Source organism: Hoplias malabaricus, chromosome 1, assembly GCF_029633855.1.
Source record: "Hoplias malabaricus isolate fHopMal1 chromosome 1, fHopMal1.hap1, whole genome shotgun sequence".
Taxonomy (NCBI): Eukaryota; Metazoa; Chordata; class Actinopteri; order Characiformes; family Erythrinidae; genus Hoplias; species Hoplias malabaricus.
In genome coordinates this window covers 37,502,740-37,525,351 of record NC_089800.1, presented here as the reverse complement: position 1 = coordinate 37,525,351, position 22,612 = coordinate 37,502,740, and the positions used below count along the sequence as shown (strand labels likewise).

The 22,612-nt window shown below is 41.3% G+C and overlaps 1 protein-coding gene across 1 annotated transcript in view; it reads left to right on the top strand.

The window, feature by feature from the left end:
* numbl (NUMB like endocytic adaptor protein) overlaps positions 1 to 21,914 on the top strand; it is a 28,655-nt gene extending 6,741 nt beyond the window's left edge. Inside the window, exons 3-8 of the mRNA XM_066678038.1 lie at positions 1,100 to 1,174; positions 4,370 to 4,510; positions 6,052 to 6,256; positions 7,788 to 8,054; positions 9,373 to 9,546; positions 15,759 to 21,914. Of these exons, the coding sequence (XP_066534135.1) occupies positions 1,100 to 1,174; positions 4,370 to 4,510; positions 6,052 to 6,256; positions 7,788 to 8,054; positions 9,373 to 9,546; positions 15,759 to 16,597 (1,701 nt within the window). The 3' untranslated portion in view covers positions 16,598 to 21,914. The remainder of the gene's footprint in view (positions 1 to 1,099; positions 1,175 to 4,369; positions 4,511 to 6,051; positions 6,257 to 7,787; positions 8,055 to 9,372; positions 9,547 to 15,758) is intronic.
* The last annotated feature ends 698 nt before the right edge of the window (positions 21,915 to 22,612 follow it).

Here is a 22,612-nt window from a genome sequence, read left to right as displayed (position 1 = left end):
TTTCTGCTCTATCTGTGTCCTCAAGGATTGCTCCTCCTTATTTACATTCTATTTCTCCATCTTGCACCCTCTCTCTTCTCTCTCTCGTTCACTCTCCTGCTTCAAGGCAGAGCTGTGACTTCCCCAAACAGGCCTTAATGTTTTCTTTTCTTTCTACGTTCTCATCACATTAGCATGGCTCAGCACCTGCGATACATAGAAACTGCAGACTGGAGTCAGATGACCAAAAACACTGCAAAAATAGCCTCCATTCTATCTATCTATCTATCTATCTATCTATCTATCTATCTATCTATCTATCCATCCATCCATCCATCCCACCTACCTATGGCATAGCATATTGTGTCACTGTCACACAGCTGATGCCCCCTACAGCATGTGTTCCTGCCCTGCACCCAGTGATTCCGGGTAGGCTCCACACCCTGAAGTGGAGAAGTGGTTAAGAGGGTTGTTATAGTACAGAAACCTTTAAAGTAACATTCACTAGTATTTTAACTTCAAATTACAGCTTCAAAATCATTGTATTGCTTCACTGACCAGTAATATAGAGAACAGAGCCTCTTTTGTTGCTACTCTGTGCTCAGGACTGCAGAAAATTGCATTATGTAACATTTGGAGGAGGGTAGGGGACCACTTCCTCATCTACCTTGATTTAAAAAGTGATACCTTGATTTAAAAAAACTTTGCAGCTGTAGGGGAAGCCCAGGAGCAAAAATACCAGATCTTGCCTAGTGTTCCTTTAAATCTGTGTTTTCCTGAGTGTCACCCAGCAAATCTAAGACTGAGGGGGTATTGGATGCAGTGGCCACCTTGAGTCACTGTCTGTGAGTACTTTGGTGTGTTCTCCCTGTGTGTGCATGGGTTTTCTCTCACAGTCCATAGGTGTATTGGCTATGTGAATTTATCCACAGATGTGCGTAAGTGACTGGGAAGCATGTGGCACCTTGTTCCTTTCATGCTGGGTGCGGAGACTACCCAGAATCATCAGGATGTGCAAACAAATTATAATTTCTGTAAACATTAAAATAAAAGGGGATCTTTTAAAACATTATAGGGAGTAAGGTTCTAATGTAAATCTGTATATTTTGTTTTACCACAGAGTGGAAAGAAAACGGTCAAAGCCGTCCTCTGGGTCTCTGCCGATGGCCTAAGAGTGGTGGACGACAAAACCAAGGTAAGCCTGGAACAGAACCAGCACATACAGAATATAGTAACATAGAGTTGGAAAAGCAGTAACTTGAAAAGCTCTTACTTACCGTCCCAAGACAAGTGTTAGCCTTAGCTTACAGAAAGGCCTCAGAGAGACAGAAAGAGAGAGAGAGAGAAAGAGAGAAAGAGAGAGAGAGAGAGAGAGAGAGAGAGAGAGAGAGAGAGAGAGAGAGAGAGAGAGAGAGAGAGAGAGAGTAGGACAGAAAGCATCTGAAGAAAAAGCTCAGCATGAGGAACTGGCCAGTCCCCAAAGTCTTGGTCACATTACTGACTCCACTTTATGTTCAGCCACTGAGGTTTCCACTGAGGGCACTCATTGATGAGGTGAAGTTTAGGCTAAGAGTTTCTTGCACACACACACACACACACACACACACACACATGTACATTGTTTGACACTTATTTAGTGCTACAATTTCTAGTGTTAGCATACTAAAAAAAAAAATTACCACAATGTCATGCCAATTTATTGTCAGTGATCATTGTTCTGGTGCATCAAGATCAACTCTGTGATGCAAATCTGCACAGAAATCACAGTATCTGACATGGCCAAAATCTTTGTGAACACTTTTCATCCTCTGTTTTTGCAGCTCTAGCAGCTTCTACTCCTCTGAGAAGCTTTAGTCAAGATTTAAAACCTTTAGCCTTAAATTTCTTTGTGGATATTGTAGTGTTTAGTGAAGTAATGTTCTGATGTTGGAATATTAGTTTTGGATCAAAAAACATCAGTTTATCTCAGACAGACCATCATCAAAACAAAAAACCTAGTTCCACTGCTTCATAGGTCCAGAACTAAAGCCTTCTGCCCCTCTAGACAAGACTTACCAGTGAGCATGGTGTCTTTAGGGTTATGTTTAGCTACTTTCATTATAGGCTCTTCTGTGAAGTAGTGTTAATTTGTAACTTGATTTTGATTTAGTTTTAGTCTTAGTCTTTTGACTAAAATGTCTATTTGTTTTACTCCCAGTTTAGTCTAGTTTAACTATTGTTAGTTTTAGTTGCCGAAAACTGAAAACATTTGTCTAGTTTTAGTCTATTTAATATTAAAAAAGCCTTATGTTAGTAATGATTTTCTAAAAGTTTTCAAAACAATAACTTATATTTTGTTATAAAATATCCCAACATCCAAAATCATAGAAGGATTATGGCTGCTTTTAACCTTCATATATATTTTGCAATTATTTAACATTGACATTAAGGGACTGAGTTTCAACTCTATGAATCATTGGTCAGACGCTCAAAGAATTGATTCTTTAGGAGTTAATTCTTCTTTACTGTTCCGCCTGGCCGCTCACGTAGCCCTGACCACAACAGACAGAGGGTTTTTAGTTCCCTGTGATTTCCTGTTTATAAATCGGGAAACATGGCTTTTTCACATTTTCCTTTTCATTTATTTGTTAAAAAACAGTACATTGTGTTGTAATTATTGTCTTCAAGAATTTGAACTTTTTGTTTTTATTGTTAAAAATTGCTCGTCAACAAATATTTTAAATAATTAAATAATTATTTGATTTAAATAATCAAATAATTTAAATATTTCCATAATAGGTGCACCTTAAAGTAGCTGAAGTACCGTGAATTAACATTAATACCCAGCTTGTTAAAAGGCCCTTTTTTATGTTCCTGTAAACACTTCCTTTGCACAACTGGATGTTCACTCCCTCCTTTTCTTCTCCTCTTCCTCCCTCCCTCCCTCCTTTTCTGCCTGCCTTTCTGGTAATCCCTCAGCTTCCCTATGAATCAGCACAGGGACCTAATCCCTGTCTCCTCTGTCCATCTGGCTCCAGAGCTGTAATTGTAGTCAAACACATTCAGGGTCCTGGTCTGACATTAAAAAGCCCAGCCCCAATCACTGGTTTCTGAGAAGTATGACGTGAGTCAGCAGCTACCCCCCTTCCCACCCTCCAAACCACCGCACCCACTCCACCATTTCCTTTTCTCCTCTGTTTTCTTCTTCTGAAGGCAATGATGTGTCTGTTCTTTCAGAGTTCTGCTTGCTGACCACTGAGAGGTTGCAATGAGTGGACCTCTTAACTTCCTCTCTCTCTCTCTCTCTCTCTCTCTCTCTCACACTCTCTCACTCTGGTTTCATCAGGAAGCTTCTCCTTCCCATTATGCCATCCATCACATGTATTATGCCACTTTGGTGGCTGCTAACATGTAAATGTGACCCATTATCGAGTGAAGAGCATCTGGTTACACAATGGCTACACGTTGAAGATTAAGGCTTTTTTTGGGGGGTGAGGGGATGGGGATTAGATTTCTACACTGACCAGAAGACATGACCTTGACTTTTCTCAGTGTATGCATTAGTAACATGCCTTTCAACCAGTTTTGTAGTATAATAGTATGTGAATTTCCTGACAATTCATTTTTATTTAGCATTTTATATGCTATAATATGTTGCCCACAATATTGCAATCCAGCGATATTTAAAATTATTGCAAGACAATCCTCTACGATACATCACAATATTATTAACTGAAGAAGATAAAATACTCCTACACTCTCAGCAAACAAAATAAGTATTGTAGAGGTACATTGTTGGTCACTAAAGGTACAAACAGTGTAAATGTACCTTTAAAGGTACAACAATGTTAACGTCCTTAAATGTACATTACATTCTCTTCTTCAGAAGGAGAGATGAATATATATAAAATTTAATTATAGAAGTGTGTAAAATAGCAGAACACAATATAAGTCATGGAGATGAAATCATACAAAATCATTCATTGAATGTAACCGCTTATTCAGTTTAGGGTCGCAGTGGGTCAGAAGCCTACTCAGAATGCGCCCTGCGGCATTCTGAGCGTTTATACACTTTTGCAATTACACCATCAAAACACTAAGGTTGAATCTCAAATATCCTTCTCCACCTTATGTAGTGCATGATGTTGTGATGTCATAGTATTTTTTTTAAATTTGTGAAGTGCACAATTTAGGGACTAGGGCACGAATTGGAACAAAGCATACTTCACATGTACTGCCAGGAAAGAAACAATGTCGGGACATTTTCCTATGTGTTTCAGAGTCTTGATTTCCTTGTTTAAAAATCCAAAGTGGTCACAGATTTTGACTTGAAAGAGTGTGCCTATATTTTTTTAAAAATATATAAAGTATATAACTTGTAGATTTTTGTTTTGTGTTTATTGACTTGAAGGACCTGATTGTCGATCAGACCATAGAGAAGGTGTCCTTCTGTGCTCCTGATCGGAACTATGACAAGGCTTTTTCCTATATCTGCCGGGATGGGACCACGCGGCGCTGGATCTGTCACTGCTTCATGGCCCTCAAGGACTCGGTAAGGACTCGGCCTTCAGCATCCACTCCTAGTGAAGTGGGATTAAGATAAGGATAATACTGTGGTTATCTGCACTTGAGCCAGCTATCTGCACATGAGATGCAGGACAAACACATTAGGATTTTAGAGTTAACTAAAGCTTTGTGACCATTTAGTTGTCACCATAAATTTAAAGATGTCTGTACAGTGCACTGGATGTAATGCCATTTTTTTGGCCTTTCCTCTGAAATACAGTATCTGACCCTGGTGTACAGATGCTGCACTGATTCGCTGTACCAGGCATTTAGACTAGTATTTTTTTAGTTCTGCAGTACAGCACACCACAGCAAGGCTGTTTATTACCATGTTTTCAGTAAGGATGGACTTAATGTATGGCTGAAAATGGACAAACATTATGACAGACAATATCATGCTGTTCTATTTTTTAGAATATTATGTAGTGTCAAAAGTTATGTATGTATCAGTATAAAAGTATGTTGTTCTTTTAAAGCAATACATAGTAGTGTTCTTATCTTAAAATCACAGCTTCAAAATCACTGTGATGCTCCACTGATCTGTAAAAGGGAGAATAGAGCAGGATTTTTAATTGTTTTTTTTAATGTTACACTTATATAGTGCCTTTCTAGAAACCCATGGACGCTTTACAATCAACACTCAACATTCAATCCACACACACACTGGTGAGAAGCGGCAGCCAAACACACATAGCGTACTCTCAACCGGGAACTACCGTCCACCTGGAGGACTGCATCGGGCACTATGCACACATAAAGACTTGATTGTAAAGTGTCATTGGGTGTCTAGAAAGATGCTATTTAAGTTTAAAAAAATGTATATATATATATATATAGGGCGGCACGGTGGCGCAGCAGGTAGTGTCGCAGTCACACAGCTCCAGGGGCCTGGAGGTTGTGGGTTCGATTCCCGCTCCGGGTGACTGTCTGTGAGGAGTTTGGTGTGTTCTCCACGTGTCCGCGTGGGTTTCCTCTGGCTGCTCCGGTTTCCTCCCACAGTCCAAAAACACACGTTGCAGGTGGATTGGCGACTCGAAAGTGTCCGTAGGTGTGAGTGAATGTGTCTGTGTTGCCCTGTGAAGGACTGGCGTCCCCTCCAGGGTGTATTCCCGCCTTGCGCCCAAAGATTCCAGGCAGGCTCTGGACCCCCCGCGACCCTAAATTGGATAAGCGGTTACAGATAATGGATGGATGGATATATATATATATATACACACACACACAAATAAAATAGAGCCTCTGTCATTGCTACTCCATGTTCAGCACTGCAGAAACTGCTCTATATAACTTTTAGAGGAGAGCCTTTTTTCTTACATTAACAATATTTTTTAGAATAATTTTCCATGTTGGATACAGACAGCTTTATATGTACATACATTATGTATTTGTTTCTTTATTGTTTGAAATATATAGACTTCAAAATAAAAAAGAGTGTCATTGTTAAGTGTGACAGTGTGTGTGTGCATGTGTATGTGTGTGTGTGTGTGTGTGTGTGTGTGTTGTTCACTGTGTGTTCACTGTGTGCAGGGAGAAAGGCTGAGTCATGCTGTGGGCTGTGCGTTTGCTGCCTGTTTAGAGAGGAAGCAGAGGAGGGAGAAAGAATGCGGTGTCACTGCCTCCTTCGACGCGAGCCGCACCTCGTTTGTTCGTGAGGGCTCCTTCCGCATCTCCTCCGCTGTTCAACAGAGCGACAGGGAGGAGCTCATGAAGCAGCTCCAGGACAAGAAGAAAGGTCAGCACTTATCAAACATGTCTGACTCCAGCATGCCACCTCTGGCCTAGGATTTGTTTCTATATAAAGAAAATTCTACAAATATGGGGGGGTGTCGCAGACACACAGCTCCAAGTCCCGATCCAGGTGACTGTCTGTGAGGAGTTTGGTGTGTTCTCCCTGTGTCAGCATGGGTTTCCTCCAGGTGCTCTGGGTTCTTCCCACGGTCCAAAAGCCCACATTGGTAGGTGGGAGGCTACTCAACTGTGTCCATGGTGTGAGTGTGTGTCACCCTGCGAAAGACTTGTGCCCAATGATTCCAAGCAGGCTCCAGAGCCACCGTGACCCTGAACTGGATAAGCAGTTTCAAACAATGAATAAATTAATAATACATATGTAGAGATTTAGAAATAAATTGGGATGGCACAGTGGCGCAATGTGTATTGTTCCTGTAATACAGCTCAAGGGGATTGGTGGAGTTTCTAAGCTTGGTTGAGGTTCTAATGGCTCTTTTCCACTGCATAGAACCCACACAACTCTACTCGACTCGGCACGGCTCTTTTGGTTTTTCCACTGGACAAATCTTGTACCTGGTACCTGGAACCGAGTAAGTTTTCAGTCCCAGCTCCCCCGGAGTTCCAACCGTGCGAAGTAGGTACTAAATGGTGACGTTTAAACCCTGCAGAGCACTGATTGGCCAGAGCCATGTCAATCACCATGAAATGCAGAGCTCATTCAAATCCAGCACAAACCCGTTGCATGTAAAATCTCTTAAATTACAGCAGCTTTCACGTTTATTTTTATCGGACACACAACGGCAGCTCATAACTTTACCTCGAGGAACAGAGCCGTGTTCAGCCCAAAAAACAAAAACAACACACGATTACTTGATGAGTAAACAGCGCCTAACAGCGCCATTGTTGTGGTCTTTGAAAAACCAGCGATTCCTGTTAGAGACAGGGTTTTGCAATGTCACATTGCAACGTCCATTTTGTGAGGGAGCCCAGCCAGTGGAAAAGCAACAAGCTTTAAGCGTGCCTAGCCGAGCAGAGTCTAGTCGATTAGAGCCGGACCCATGCAGTGGAAAAGTGACATAATACGTGAAATGATTAACATATCGTTGACAGAAAACAATATGTAGAAATGTGAGAAGGATGATTCTGCTGTTGATACTGCAGAAAAATAAGTCACTAACAAAGCTAGTGCTGTAAAAACATTTAATATGCTGCACTAATACAGTGTATAAATCTGTTATTTTAGAAAAATTGTCACATGACACAATCACATCATCTTTAAATTAATCTAAGTTGCATTTAGCTTCACATAGTTTTGTTTATGTCTTCATTTTAAACCTATAATGTTTGGTCAGTAAGGAGTAGTACATACATATTGATGTAAATGAGTCACAGGCAGGCAGCGCTTGGTTTAACACACTGAACCTGATACATAAATGATCTCCACTTGTTTCCACATCATATGAAAGGTCCTTGAATTAACAGAAAACTTGACTCAGGAAAAGTACTTGTTAACACACGGTGTGTTCCCTCAGCAGAACAGTGTGGTGTCTCCTCCGTGCCAGCGGGCAGTGCCTCTCCTCCAGAGGGGGCAGCAACGCAGTTGGAGCGAGCTGAACCAGGTGGTCCTCACGTTATCCCCCGCAGACACGCACCCCTTGAGCAGTTGGTGAGACAGGGCTCCTTCAGGGGCTTCCCAACCCTCAGCCAGAAGAACTCACCCTTCAAAAGACAACTGTCCCTCCGCCTCAACGACCTGCCCTCCACCCTGCAGCGCAAAACCGACTTCCAGACCAAGAACCCAGGTCAGACATTAGAATGCTTTTAGGACTGTTCTAAGCCCCCTATAGATTACTTGCTGTGGTTGATTAAAACCCCCTGTCTCTGATGACGCTGCTAGCTAGCATGTGTGTATGTCAACTGATGTGACCGATTTGGGCAGTTTATTTGCTAATGGCATTATTTGAAAATAAGTGGTGGGCTGGCCTCACATTTCTCTGAGGGACTGTTTGCTTCCACCCTCCCTGTAGGACTGTGTGTGATCAGGAGAATCTCAATGACTGGTGGAACTGGAGACATATAATAGTTGGGAAGAAAATTCAACAAAAACTAGGAAAAACTAATAAAAAAATGCAGATTGTATTGAGTGTTGGGCTATGATTTAAGGAAAATTTAGGATAATTCCAACATTATCTGACCTAATTAATACTCTCTTAAATGGCTAAATGCAATCAAATCCTCACAGAAATCTTCCTACATCTAGTGTAAACTCTTTACAGAAGACTAGAAGCTAGTATTTTAGCAAAATGAGGTTGAACTCTCTCTGCACAGGGCCCTTCATTTCAGAACAAATGTTGAATGCACAGGTCTCATCAAACATATGGTCTGTGAAACCCTGCAGCTGTGTTGAGTTGACCCTGTTGGCTGTCTTACTGCTCCCTGCTGTTCTGTACATTACACAGATAAACTCTCCCCCATCCTCTCCAGGGAAACTCTCCACAGTTCAGATATGCAGCACTCTCTCTCTCTGTTTACAGCCTTAATCCCTCAGGCCACATAGGACACTGATATGAGAATTATGGGTAATGTGCTGTTTTTAGCACAGTTAATACTCCAATGGGGTTCAAATTCAGCATTGATTAAAGAAACATTAGATAGTAGTTTTACCATAAAATAACAACTTTAAAATGGTAGGGATGCTCCATTGAGCCGTATTAGGGAGAATAGTCTCTGCCATTTCTACTCTGAGCTCAGCACTGCAGAAACTGCAATATGCAACCTATGCAGGAGGGTAGGAAACCACCCTGCTCCCTCTCCCTGCTCCTCCCCATTTTTGAACACCTTCAGTGATTTTTATCCAAGGTGGCTTTTGCAAGCACCAGGGCTCCATTCCTGATGCCAAGTTGTTTATGCTACCATGGCATAAATCTCCTCAAACCAACCTCAGGAGGGTCAGTGCAATTGAAAAAAAATGTACATTCCGGAATGTGACCCCTAAGTATGCCACAGGCTCCACCTTAAGCAGGATATTTTTACAAATCTTGAGTTTGTAAGTGTTTATATGCCCTCCGTTCATGATTGTGACTTTAATAATTGACCCTGTCTATTGGTCTTTTCCCCCAGTTCCTGAGATGGATCTGTCCATGGCAGGGGAAGTGGACAGCATTAATGCACTGTGCAGCCAAATTAACAGCTCATTCACCAAACCCAGGGAGGATCTATGTGCCAAAGCCACCAGCAACGGCTTGCCATGTACAGTCCCTTCTGCAATTCCCCCTCCACCTGCTGCTATGCAAGGTGAGGCTGGAAGCGTGCGCACACACACACACACACACACGGCGGCACAGCAAGTAGTGTTGCAGTCACACAGCTCCAGGGACCTGGAGATTGTGGGTTCAATTCCTGCTCCTGGTGACTGTCTGTGAGGAGTGTGGTGTGTTCTCTCTGTGTCTGTGTGGGTTTCCTCCGGGTGCTCCGGTTTCCTCCCACAGTCCAAAAAAAAAAGTTGGTAGGTGTATTGGTGACTCAAAAGTATCCATAGGTGTGAATGTGTGTGTTGCCCTTTGAAGGACTGGCACCCCCTGCAGGGTGTATTCCCGCCTTGCGCCCAATGATTCCAGGTAGGCTCTGGACCGACCGCGAAATCTGAACTGGATAAGCGGTTACAGATAATGAATATATAAATATATATATATATATACAAACCGGATTCCAAAAAAGATGGGACACTAAACAACTTGTGAATTAAAACTGAATGCAATGATGTGGAGATGGCAAATATTTTATTCGTAATAGAACATAGATGACAGATCAAAAGTTTAATCTGAGTAAATGTAACATTCATTATCTGTAACCGCTTACAGAGCCTACCTGGAATCATTGGGCGCAAGGCAGGAATACACCCTGGAGGGGGCGCCAGTCCTTCACAGGGCAACACAGACACACACACACACCTACGGACACTTTTTTTGAGTTGCCAATCAACCTACAAACGTGTGTTTTTGGACTGTGGGAGGAAACCAGAGCACCCGGAGGAAACCCACGCAGACATGGGGAGAACACACCAACTCCTCACAGACAGTCACCTGGAGCGGGAATCGAACCCACAACCTCCAGGTTCCTGGAGCTGTGTGACTGCGACACTACTTGCTGCTCCACCGTGCCGCTAAATGTAACATTTTAAAGGAAAAATATGTTGATTCAAAATTTCACAGTGTCAACAAATCCCAAAAAAGTTGGGACAAGTAGCAATAAGTGGAAAGGAAAAAGGAAATTGAGCATACAACGAACAGCTGGAAGACCAATTAACACTAATTAGGTCAATTGACAACATGATTTGGTATAAAAAGAGCTTCTCAGAGGGTCAGTGTCTCTCTGAAGCCAAGATGGTAAGAGGATCATCAATTCCACCATTGTTGCTCAGAAAGATAGTGCAGCAATACCAGAATGGTGTTACCCAGTGTAAAATAGCAAAGACTTTTAAGTTATCATCATCAACCGTGCATAACATCATCAAAAGATTCAGAGAATCTGGTGCAATTGCTGTGTGTAAGGGTCAAGGCCGTAAAACTGTACTGGATGCTCGTGATCTCCGGGCCCTTAAACGTCACTGCACCCCAAACAGGAATGCCACTGTTAAGGAAATAACAGAAGGGACTCAGGAATACTTCCAGAAAGCTTTGTCAGTGAACACAATCCACCGTGCCATCCGCTGTCACCAGCTGAAACTCTACAGTGCAAAGAGGAAGCCATTTCTAAGCAAGCTCCACAAGCTCAGACGTTTGCACTGGGTCTTTTAAAATGGAGTGTGGAAAAATGGAAGACTGTTCTGTGGTCAGATGAGTCACGATTTGAAGTTCTTTATGGAACACTGGGACGCCTTGTCATTCGGACCAGAGAGAACAAGGATATCCCAAGTTGTTATCAATGCTCCGTTCAGAAGACTGCGTCACTGATGGTATGGAGTTGCACGAGTGCTTGTGGCATGGGCAGCTTGCATGTCTGGAAAGGCACCATTAATGCAGAGAACTATGTTCAGGTTCTAGAACAACATATACTCCCATCTAGACGTCATCTCTTTCAGGGAAAACCCTGCATTTTTCAACAAGGTAATGCCAGACCACATTCTGCAGCAATCACAGGATCATGGCTACGTAGGAGAAGGATCCGGGTACTGAAATGGCCAGCCTTCAGTCCAGATCTTTGACCTATAGAGAACATTTGGCGCATCATAAAGAGGAAGGTGCGACAAAGAAGGCCCAAGACGATTGAACAGTTAGAAGTCTGTATTAGACATGAATGGTAGAGCATTCCTATTTCTAAACTTGAGAAACTGGTCTCCTCTGTCCCCAGACGTCTGAGTGTTGTAAGAAGAAGGGGGGATGCCACACAGTGGTAAAAAATGGCCTTATCCCAACTTTTTTGGAATTTGTTGATGCCATGAAATATTGAAACAACATATTTTCCCTTAAAATGATACATTCTCTCAGTTTAAACTTTTGATCTGTGATTTGTGTTCTATTCTGAATATAATATTAGATGTTGGCACCTCCACATCATTGCATTCAGTTTTTATTCACAATTTGTCCCAACTTTTTTGGAATCCGGTTTGAATACAGGTGCATTTTAATAAATTAGAATATCATCAAAAAGTTAATTTATTTCAGTAATTCAATTGAAAAATGTGAAACTCATATGATATACATTCATAACAAACAGAGTGATCTATTTCAAGCCTTTATTTCTTTTAATGTTGATGATTATGGCTTACTGACAATGAAAACCTAAAAGTCATTATCTCAGAAAATTAGAATATTATATAAGACCAATTAAAAAATTATTTTTAATACAGTTTAATTCAGTTGGCCTACTGAAAAGTATGTACAGTATATGCACTCAATACTTGGTTGGGCTTCTTTTGCATGAATTACTGCATCAATGTATTGTGGCATGGAGGCAATCAGCGTGTGGCACTGCTGAGGTCTTATGGAAGCCCAGGTTGCTTTGATAGCAGCCTTCAGCTCGTCTGCATTGCTGGGTCTGGTGTCTCTCATCTACCTCTTGACAATACCCCATAGATTCTCTATGTCAGGTGAGTTTGCTGGCCAATCAAGCACAGTGGTACTGTGGTTATTAAACCAGGTATTGGTACTTTTGGCAGTGTGGACAGGTGCCAAGTCCATGATGGTGTCAGTGACTGCCTTCTGGACATCTGTCACATCAGCAGTTTCCCCCATGATTGTGTAGCCTACTGAACCAGACTAAGGGACCATTTTAAAGGCTTAGGAAACCTTTGCAGGTGTTTTGTGTTGATTATTCTAATTTTCTGGGATAATGACTATTGAGTTTTCATTGACTGTAAGCCATAATCATCAACATTAAAAGAAAAAAAGGCTTGAAATAGATCACTCTGTAATGCATCTATGTAATATATGAGTTTCAATTTTGAACTGAATTACTGAAATAAATAAAGTTTATGTTGATGTTCTAATTTATTAAGGTCCACCTGTATATAAACTAGGGGTGGGCTTGATATACTGTGTTATTCCAAAAATTAACAGTTTATTTTATCACATCTTCAGTAACTGTACTGTACGTTACTTATTTAAACATGTGGCAACACATAGGACCTTTGAAGTAAGTCATTTCATAGCAGGCCTCAGAAAGGTAGGGGGCTCATTATTATTATTTTTAGTATTACTGGTAGTTTAATCAATACTATTATTATCCAGTTTTCTTCCATAGTTCAAAAAACACATACTGGTAGATGGATACTGAAAAGTGTCCACAGGTGTGAGTGTGTGTCATCCTGCGATGGACTGGCGCCCCCCTCCAGGGTGTGTTTCCTCCTTGCGGCAAGTGATTCTGGGTAGGCTCCGGACCCACAGCGACCCTGAATTGGATAATCGGTTACAAACAATGAATGAATTAATTAATTATATGACAAAGACACTTTGTTAGTGCATTTTCCCCCACAATTAATATCAGAACCTGGAGTGCCCCAAACCTATAAACCAAGAAATAAGGCAACCAAGTGAGTGTTTATGTGGTCTACCTAAGCCTGAAAACATGGGAGACAAGGAGTCATATTTTACCTGCTTCTGACATCAAGTGCAGAGACTACTTTAGAACTATCCTGCTCCCTAATCTGAGTCTCTCCAATCACAGTGCTGGACCTGCGAGCGCAGAGAAATAATTAAACTGATTAAACATAATGAAAATGAGAAGGGAGAGGAATGAGAACAAAGTGAACAAAAGAAAACAGCTAAAACCCATAGCTTCTGCTCCTTGCTGCTCACTCCTGGGCGCTTGTGTGGAACTGATCCATGGCTCATTCCCATTCTCATTTGGTCATTATAAACAGGGCTGTTTAGACAGGAGAATGGTGCCCTGTTGTTTGATTCTTGTGGTATTTTGACCAAAGAATATCAGTTTCATTAAGACACCAGAACTGGGTTCCCATGTGAAAAGGGGAGAATGTATTCCCTTTAAGGCTTAGGTCTTACAGTTTATATGTACATGAACTACATTAAAACAGTGGCCTGAATGTCACATCTGAATCACACACTTTTATGTGTGTGTTTTTTTTCTGAGGCAGCTAATTCTGCCAGGACATTCTACACACAACATTCCAGGAATCTGAGGAAGAAATTGTTCAGTCCCATTTCACCCACGCACCCTGCTGTTTCATAGCCACCATCCTACTGTTCACACTTGGTCCTGGACCAGCTGATGCTTTCTATTTCCTTGTACTTTCACATGTTCTTATAACACCACTTAGCCTTCACTTCCTCACAGTCCTCAATTCTGTGCCAGCTATGGATACTTGGCTAATGGTCTTATTCTGCAGCTTTTCTCTTATTCTTAAGATGTTAAACTGGAGAAGCTTGTTGATCCATGATACTTGGGCTACTTTCACACAGCAAGTAAAAGTGGCCGAAAAAAAAGTTTCTGTGGCACAGATGTGTCATTTGTGCAGCTGTGTGAACAAAAGTTGAATTGAATCTAACATTTTTAGATTGGATCAGGGCCACTTTCAAATGATTTTACTGAAATCCGATCCATATCCGATTTGTGGCCTTGCGACTCTTGTCTGAACAAACAAATTGGAATTCTTGTGATTGTGTCAATCCTGGGACGTTGAGAAATGATCTATATATAGGGAAATGAAAAATGTGAAATATTTGTTTTTGGATTTTACAAGTAAATTTAATGTAATTTTAATTTTCTTTTTAATATTCTAGTCTGTAGTTTATATTGTCTTTTTCACACAGAAATCATTTTGAAAAAAGAAAAGAGCCTTTTTGCAATATAGTGCTGCACAGGAAAACATCAGTCCAGATCCATTCTGTCATTTCAAAACAGAACCACTTTGGATAGAACAGATGGACCTTCTGGTCAGCGAGCCTGAAGCATTGTCCTTTTGTATATTTGATTCGGTTTAGAAGCATGATCTGTTCAGACTGATGTCAGATATAGGTCACATTATATAGATAGTGTGAACAGCAGAATAAGAATCATATATGGGCTATTTTACTTGCTATGTGAATGCAGCTTTATTCTCCTGGTAGTGAATAATTTGTAGTTCATGTTGACATGAATTCAGAGCCAGAGCCATACGCCATGTCAGGACAGAGTAATGGATTATCCACTATTTACAGCACGTTCAGATTATAGTGACGTGATACACCTGTGCAAATGATTCTGTCTGTTAAAGTTTGAGTATTTCAGAGTGTCATTTCCAAGCCGTCAGGCTGAGCTTGTGAACAGTAAGAACAGCAAAGAAAAGCAGCCAATGCCCCAAGAGTCAAGCTGAGTACAGCTTGTTTTTTTATTTCCTTGCTATTTTCTTTCCAAACCATATATTTGATAGTGAGTCATTTCCACTAAAACATACACAGAAGTATCTGGTTCACTGGTCATTTACCCAGCACATTGAGGACAATATGACACATGGTAAATGACCTATCGAGCGCCACTGTAGGTCAACACTTTATTTGAGGCTCTGTGCTCTTTATAGAGCTTCTTTAGTTTGAAAAGTACCCAGATTTCCTCACGGTTTAAGCAAACGAGTGTACTGTTCTTTGGTTACAGCTGGGAAGGGACTTTTCTGATTTAGGAACCAATGTATGTGGGTGGAAATGCACCAAATTGTTCCCTATATAGTGCATTTTACAGATTATAAAACTAATAGTAATACACCACTATACTGTGTACTACGTAGTGTAAAGGAAGATGTTTGAGATTCAGTCCTAATGGTGTGGTGATGAAATTGTAGACCAACATACATGTATAAACGCTCGCAGCAGCGTTAGGCTCTTGCGCAGGATAGCATAAATCAGCTTTAACAGACAATGACCCGAAGCAGGGATTTGGCTAGTTCTTTCCCAGTTAAAGTTAAATGACCTGTGAATAAACAATGACATAGAGGCAAGACTGAGGGACTAGAATAAAACAGCTGTAAAATGGCTGATCAGTTCTTCATATTAATTTTCCCTTGTCCCTTGCAGCTACCACTTCTTGGGTCCAGACGGAGCCTGCAGTCCAGTCCCCTCCTCCGGTTTCACAAAGTAGTCACAAGCGGACACCATCGGAGGCAGAGCGCTGGCTAGAAGAGGTGGCCAAGGCTGTAAAGGCTCAGCAGCAGTCTCCCCCACCTCTACCACCACCACCCTCGCAGCAGCCTCCACCAGTGCCCACAATGCCTATGGCACCTCCCAGCTCTCTACCCACCTCCATGCAGCCCTTCCCCATGGCCTTTGACAACACTCCAGCAGCTGTGAGCATGTATGGCCAGCCGCCACTGCAGCCGGCCTATGTGCCCATGCAGCCCTACATGCCTGCGGTGGCAAACAGCATGACATATCCCAACGCAAGCGTGCCAGTAGTGGGCATTACACCCTCGCAAATGGTGGCTAACGTCTTCTGCAGCGCCACTGGCTCAACAGGAGGAGGGGCCATAGGGCCTAAGAGTGGCACACTTGGTGGAGGAACTTCGGCTTTCCCTAACCTGCCTGGAGGCTTCTTTGGCTCCACATTTTCCAACTCTCCAGCTGTTAACGGGCTCCCTCACAACACCCTCCCCTCCAACACCACCACCACTATCACCACCACCGCCATTACTTCTGCATGCAGCAGTAGTGTTACACAAAACGGCGCCAGTACGACTGGAAGTGGCAGCACCAACAGCTGGCCATTGGAGAGCCTGCAACACGTCAGTGTACCCGCTGATGCCCAGGAAGCAGAGCGCTTCGAAGCCAAGTGGGCAGCACTTGAGTCCAAATCCCAAACCAAGCCATCCAACCCTTTCTCCAATGACTTACAAAAGACTTTTGAAATTGAGCTATAATCACAAATCTAAGGTGCCAGGCTTTCACGGACTCTGGACATGAGACTGAAACTACTCTTCATCCTGTTGCTTTGCTTCTCCTACCCCCAGCTTTTATTCTTTTAAAAAGAAACTCAACTGGATTCACTGGCTCTTCGAGGTCATTGCTTTTACGTAGGCTTTGTGTCGTTCAGATCATTTACTTTTAACTCTTTGAACCAGAAATATCTCAGAATCTAGACAAACACAGACACATCTTTTTTTTTCTGGAACTAAAAGGACAGGGCCCTGGATTACCAAGTGAATCACATGACAATTGGTCATAGCCTGTAAGAGGAGCGAATGATAACAAAATCTCTATTTATTATGTTTCATGCAACTGTACCAGGTTTTGGAAATGGGATTTGTCCTTAATTTGAAGTGAAATGATTTAATTTAAATTCTGTATTTTATTTCATTAAACCGCTCAGCGCAAGATCATCTATAATTCGGCAGCAGGGAGTAGTGACTTGCTGAAATAATGAGAGACTGCATGATCAGAGTTGCTGGAGCTGCAAGGAAATGCTGTGTGCAAGTGTAAATAGCATGTTTTTTTTTTATCTCCCCTTGTTTATTGCCCTCTTTGTGGCTGTTAATTATTACCCAACGCCTGTGAGTCAAAGCGGAAAGCATCATATCACCAGCTTGCCAACACCGTGAGCACTAAACAGATCAGAAGCCGACTCAGTGGAACTCTGTTAATGCTGATGAAGTCATTAGTGCAAACTGCAACCACATGCTGAACACACGCTTCAAGAGCTGACATGAAACTGAGCTGAAGCTACAGGAGAATCTGCCACTCAAAATCAGAGGACACCAGCCTTATTTTTCACATATGGGCATGTTTCTGTTTATGATTTTTATTAACATAACATCAACTAGAAGCTGTTTAGATCTTGCCAGAGTACAGAAAATTGAAGAAACAAAGTGATAAAATGATGGACTTCCATCCACCAAGTTTTTGTGAATTATCAAACTGCGCATAAAAAAAACTGAATGGAAAAGGCCCAAATTTTGCAAAAACACAAAAATATTACAAAAAGATTTGATGGAAAAAGAAGGTGGAAATTCAGAAATTGGGGTGGAACGGTGGCACAGCAGATAGTGAGGTTGTGGGTTCAAGTCCCGCTCCGAGTGACTGTCTGTGAGGAGTTCCTGCAGGTGCTCAGGTGCTGTCCAAAAACACACGTTGGTAGGTGGACTGGTGACTCTAAAGTGTCCATAGGTGTGAGTGATTGTGTGAGTGTGTGTCACCTTGCGAAGGACTGGCGCCCCCTCCAGGGTGTATTCCCACCTTGCGCCCAATGATTCCAGGTAGGCTCTGGACCCCCGCGACCCTGAACTGGATAAGCAGTTACAGATAATGAATGAAATTCATTCATGTCAAAATGCAGAAATGAGGAAGATTTCAAATATACTGCACATGTGGCACTGCATGTCCACGGCTTACTTACTTGTCAAAACTTTAAGGACAAGTTTTATATGAGAAAGGACACAGACGCCCCAACAAATAAATATTAATTCAAGCTTTTTAACATAAACTGTGTTTTCGACATACAGTTGGAAAAACTATTCTAATCGTTTCGATGCTGCCCCTGATCTTCGAAGTCATCTGAGCTTCACACATCAGTAGTGAGTGGAAAAAAAACTCATTTTGCACTTTTTTCTGCTGATATTTCTTTATTGCACAACATTTCTGATCTTTGTTTTATGGATGGAAACCCAGCTAATGACTGGCTTGAAAATATGGGCAGTACCCACAGATTTTATCCCCTTGTTTTGATGTCAGAACTCATGAGCACTCAAATCTTTTAGGCCTAAAATGTTTTCAGTGAAATTTTTTATACAACCCCAATTCCAATGAAGTTGGTACGTTGTGTAAAACATAAATAAAATACAATGATTTGCAAATCCTTTTCAACCTATACTCAGTTGAATACACTACAAATAAAAGATATTTAATTTTCAAATGGATAAACTTTATTATTTTTTTGCAAATATTCACTCATTTTGGATTTGAGTCCTGCAACACATTCCAAAAGAGTTGGGACAGGGGCGTGTTTACCACTGTGTTACATCACCTTTGTAGGTGGAATTCTTACTTGCAGATTTCTCCAGATTCTCTGAATCATTTGATTATATTATGGACTGTAGAATTCCCTAAATTCCTTGCAATTGTACGTTGAGAAATGCTGTTGGACGTCTTAAACTGTTGGACATTTTGCTCACGCTGTTGTTCACAAAGTGGTGAACCTCGCTCCATCCTTGCTTGTGAACGACTGAGCCCTTTTGGTATGCTCATTTATACCCAATCATGACACTCACCTGTTTCCAATTAAACGGTTCAGCTGTGGAATGTTCCAAACAGGTGTTTTTTGAGCATTCCTTTTTTGGAACGTGTTGCAGTCCTCAAATTCAAAATTAGTGAATATTTGAAAATAAAACTATACGTTTTATCTGTTTGAACCTTAAATATCTTGTCATTGTAGTGTTTTACAATTGAATTTAGGTTGAAAAGGATTTGCAAATCATTGTGTATGTTTTTATCCCAGTTTTACACACAAATGTTTAAACAAACGAATCGTGTCAAACATTCATTAACATTAGGGGGTTCCATTAGTCTGCTTGTACTACAGACCCAGCCCCCTAGACTCTCCAGAATTGGAAACGACCCTGGTGAGGCAACAGCCTTGCCCTTAAGCGAGAGGGTGTATTGTACCCTGTGTAAAAGCAGATTCACGCCAATTCTAAAAATTCAATGTTTTTGGACGAATGTAACTTCTAAAATAGTGGATCCTTCACATCAAGGGCGATATTGTTTTGTCTAACAACACAAATTGCCTAAAAATTCTGGAAGAGGAGGAAGAAATGTATTCATTGAGTAGCAGCAGCAGTGATGATAAATCTATTTTAATATTTTAACTTTGAACAATGCAAATAAACCATGCACACACGGTGTTCACTCCATTCTACAGAAAAGACAGAAACACAAGGACCCTCAGCACCTCATTCAAGATGTAAAGCTGAAAAGGAATTTTCATAAGTCAATTGGGGAGATTGAGACTCCTCAACCTCAGCATGTTACTCATTCGCATTTTAATAGTCAGTGTGATGCTTGTTCCATGAGCTTTTTTGTGTTTTGCTACGAACAGGACAAGCTGTTCTGTTCCATATTGATTATTTGTTTGGTCTGCACCCATGACAACGGAGGTCTGATTGGTCAGATTGAAATGTTCAACTTGAAAAAGCGATGCAGTGTCGCAGTCCATAAGTTCTGGACTCAGGGTGAAAGACACCATTAATATACGTGTGCTCGATTTCAAAATTTGACGTGTTTTATTCATCAGTAAAAATCAGACTCTGTGAATAGGCCTTAACCTAAATGTGCAATCTCGATAGACAACTTTAAACGTGCCAGAGGTGGTATGTGAACCAGAGCATCAGTCCACGATGCTGGACATACCTTGTACACATATTCATTATAGTAAGTTGTAAGTTGCCTTTCGAGTGCTTTTGGCTTCCTCAGGGTGCAAGGTATCCCCTCGCTTAAGGGCAAGGCCTCCCTATTGGAGTTTCACTCGCCAGAGTATTGTTTATTGAGTTTCAGAGCTCCTCAGTTCCTGGAAGACTGAATCAGTGATAGTTCAAGTGGATCAGTGGTTCCCCTATGACAGTTTAGGCAAAAGTTGCTCTTCATATCAAAAATGACACTCATCACATGATGCAAAACAAAATAGTAGTAAACGGCTGTTAAAATTGCAGATAAGCTTGAAATATTATACGAAGAAGGAAAATTGCTTATAACTCACCTTATCTCTTCTTTGAGCAAAAGATAAGAAAAAAGACAAGGTGTCCTCATATTTTGTCTGGCAGTGTAGGTTTGGAAGAAGCTTTATAAAGCAATTGTACAACAGACCATGTAGACTGTACATTAATTCACATGACATTTCCTTAACAGAAAAGGTGCAGCGTTTGAAAAGGATGGTGATGATAATTTTTTAAGTGAGTTTTCAATTTTGGGAGAACACTTCTTAGGGACAAGTACATGGAAGACTGGATCCTCTCAAAACTATAAAAAAGAGACAGTAGGTTTGACAGAACTTGACGGTGTTTCACTGGGATTTTAATGAGGCTATAAATGGATTTGTGGACAAAAAGAGATAAAGATGGAGTGGCCAGTATAATGAAGAATGTAAAAAGATGGAAGAGTGATGCATGTGGTATGTGTGAGACGATGGTCATACTGAGAATTTAGTAATACTGAAGCTCTACAGCAAACTCTGAAACTGTATTTAGGCCGGACGTCCTATGAGGAGGGTCATTTAATACGGTACATGTACTCTGAATATATTTTTCATAAGAAGAGCAAGCATCCCTTTATTAATTTTTTTAAATCAACCTGTAAAACAGAACTGCAAATCACTGTCTGTTTATCAAAGGTAGAAAGTCCTTTGCTCTGCTCTGAGAAACCAATGTGTTTTTGGTGATAAAACTCACTTCACCATTTTGACACCACCTTTGCCATTTATCAGTCCCCATCCATGAGTCAGTGTCCCAAGCATGACGAGGACATAGATGTCAGTTTCGAAGAAACATTCCAGTTTTGTCACTCTTTTGCAACGTGATGTGTTTTTCACCAACACAGTTCTCACTGTGCAATAACGCTCCATAATGTCTTGCTGCTTTTGTTGACCGAAGCTGGTCAACTGGTCCAGATCTCAGTGTAGGATCTTGAGGTGTTGAGGTGAGGACCTCCTAAGTGGCTGGACACAATCTGACCACATGGTCTTGAGGTTTTCAGTGAAAAATGATAAAAGCTAGATGGTCAAAGCCAGACTGCACACTGTGTGCTACAGGACACAATGAATTACATATAAACAGTAGAGTTCCAATGTATTTACTACCTTCATTCAGAAGACACATTTACAAAGCCTGCCATCCATCTCCTTGACCACCATCTGCTAAATACAGGGTTAACCGAGGCTGTGTAGGCAGCACTGTGCTTTTCCTTACTTCCCCAAAGAAAATGCATTTGTAATCCGGCCTAACCACGGGCTTTTGCCGTGGGAGGGGATCAATACACTCAATCTTCTGTATAAAGATGCAACATATGAATTTATACAGTCTATCGCCGTGAGGTTTTACTCCATTGTTTCCCCATGCAAAAATGAAAAAAGTAGGAATATTTTTCACAAATGAGAAAACTTAAATTACCTCATAAACTTGATTGTAAACTGTAGGCTAGTGATAACAAACCAGTGGAGTTTATTTTTAATCTTTATTTACAGAATTTTGTATTTAAACCTACATATTTGTATTGTAATTACATTGTACAAAGATAAATAAATAAATAATATAATATAAAAAAGATCTGTTGTTGTTGTGCTTCTACACAACAGGATTGAGCATATTGTACTTGTGGGTTTATGGATGGCAAAGATATAACGGCAGCATAATAATACTATGTGGCAAGTTGTGTCGCAGTCGATTCCCGGGTTCGATTCCCGCTCCGGGTGACGGTCTGTGAGTAGTTTGGTATGTTCTCCCCGTGCCCATGTGGGTTTCCTCCGGGTGCCTCCGGGTGTGTGAGTTTGTGTTGCCCTGTGAAGGACTGGCGCCCCCTCCAGGATGTGTTCCTGCCTTGCGCCCAATGATTCCAGGTAGGCTCTGGACCCACCATGACCCTGAACTGGATAAGGGTTACAGATAATAAATGAATGAATGAATACTACACAGTAAAAATCAGGGCAATGTCCACAAAGAAGAGTGTGCGAGTGACTGGACGAGTGGCCTTGTCCACGATGTGTTCCTCCAATTTGTACAATGATTCCGGGTAGTTTCTAGACCCACTGCAACCCTGAGCAGGATGAAACAGTTAAAGAACATGCACGAGTGATGAATAACATATATGTTTCCTGACATGTGATAAGTTTGGACAGACAAGGGTCCTTAGTTATACAACTAGTAAAAAAACTACGAGGGTTTATATTTTTTTTA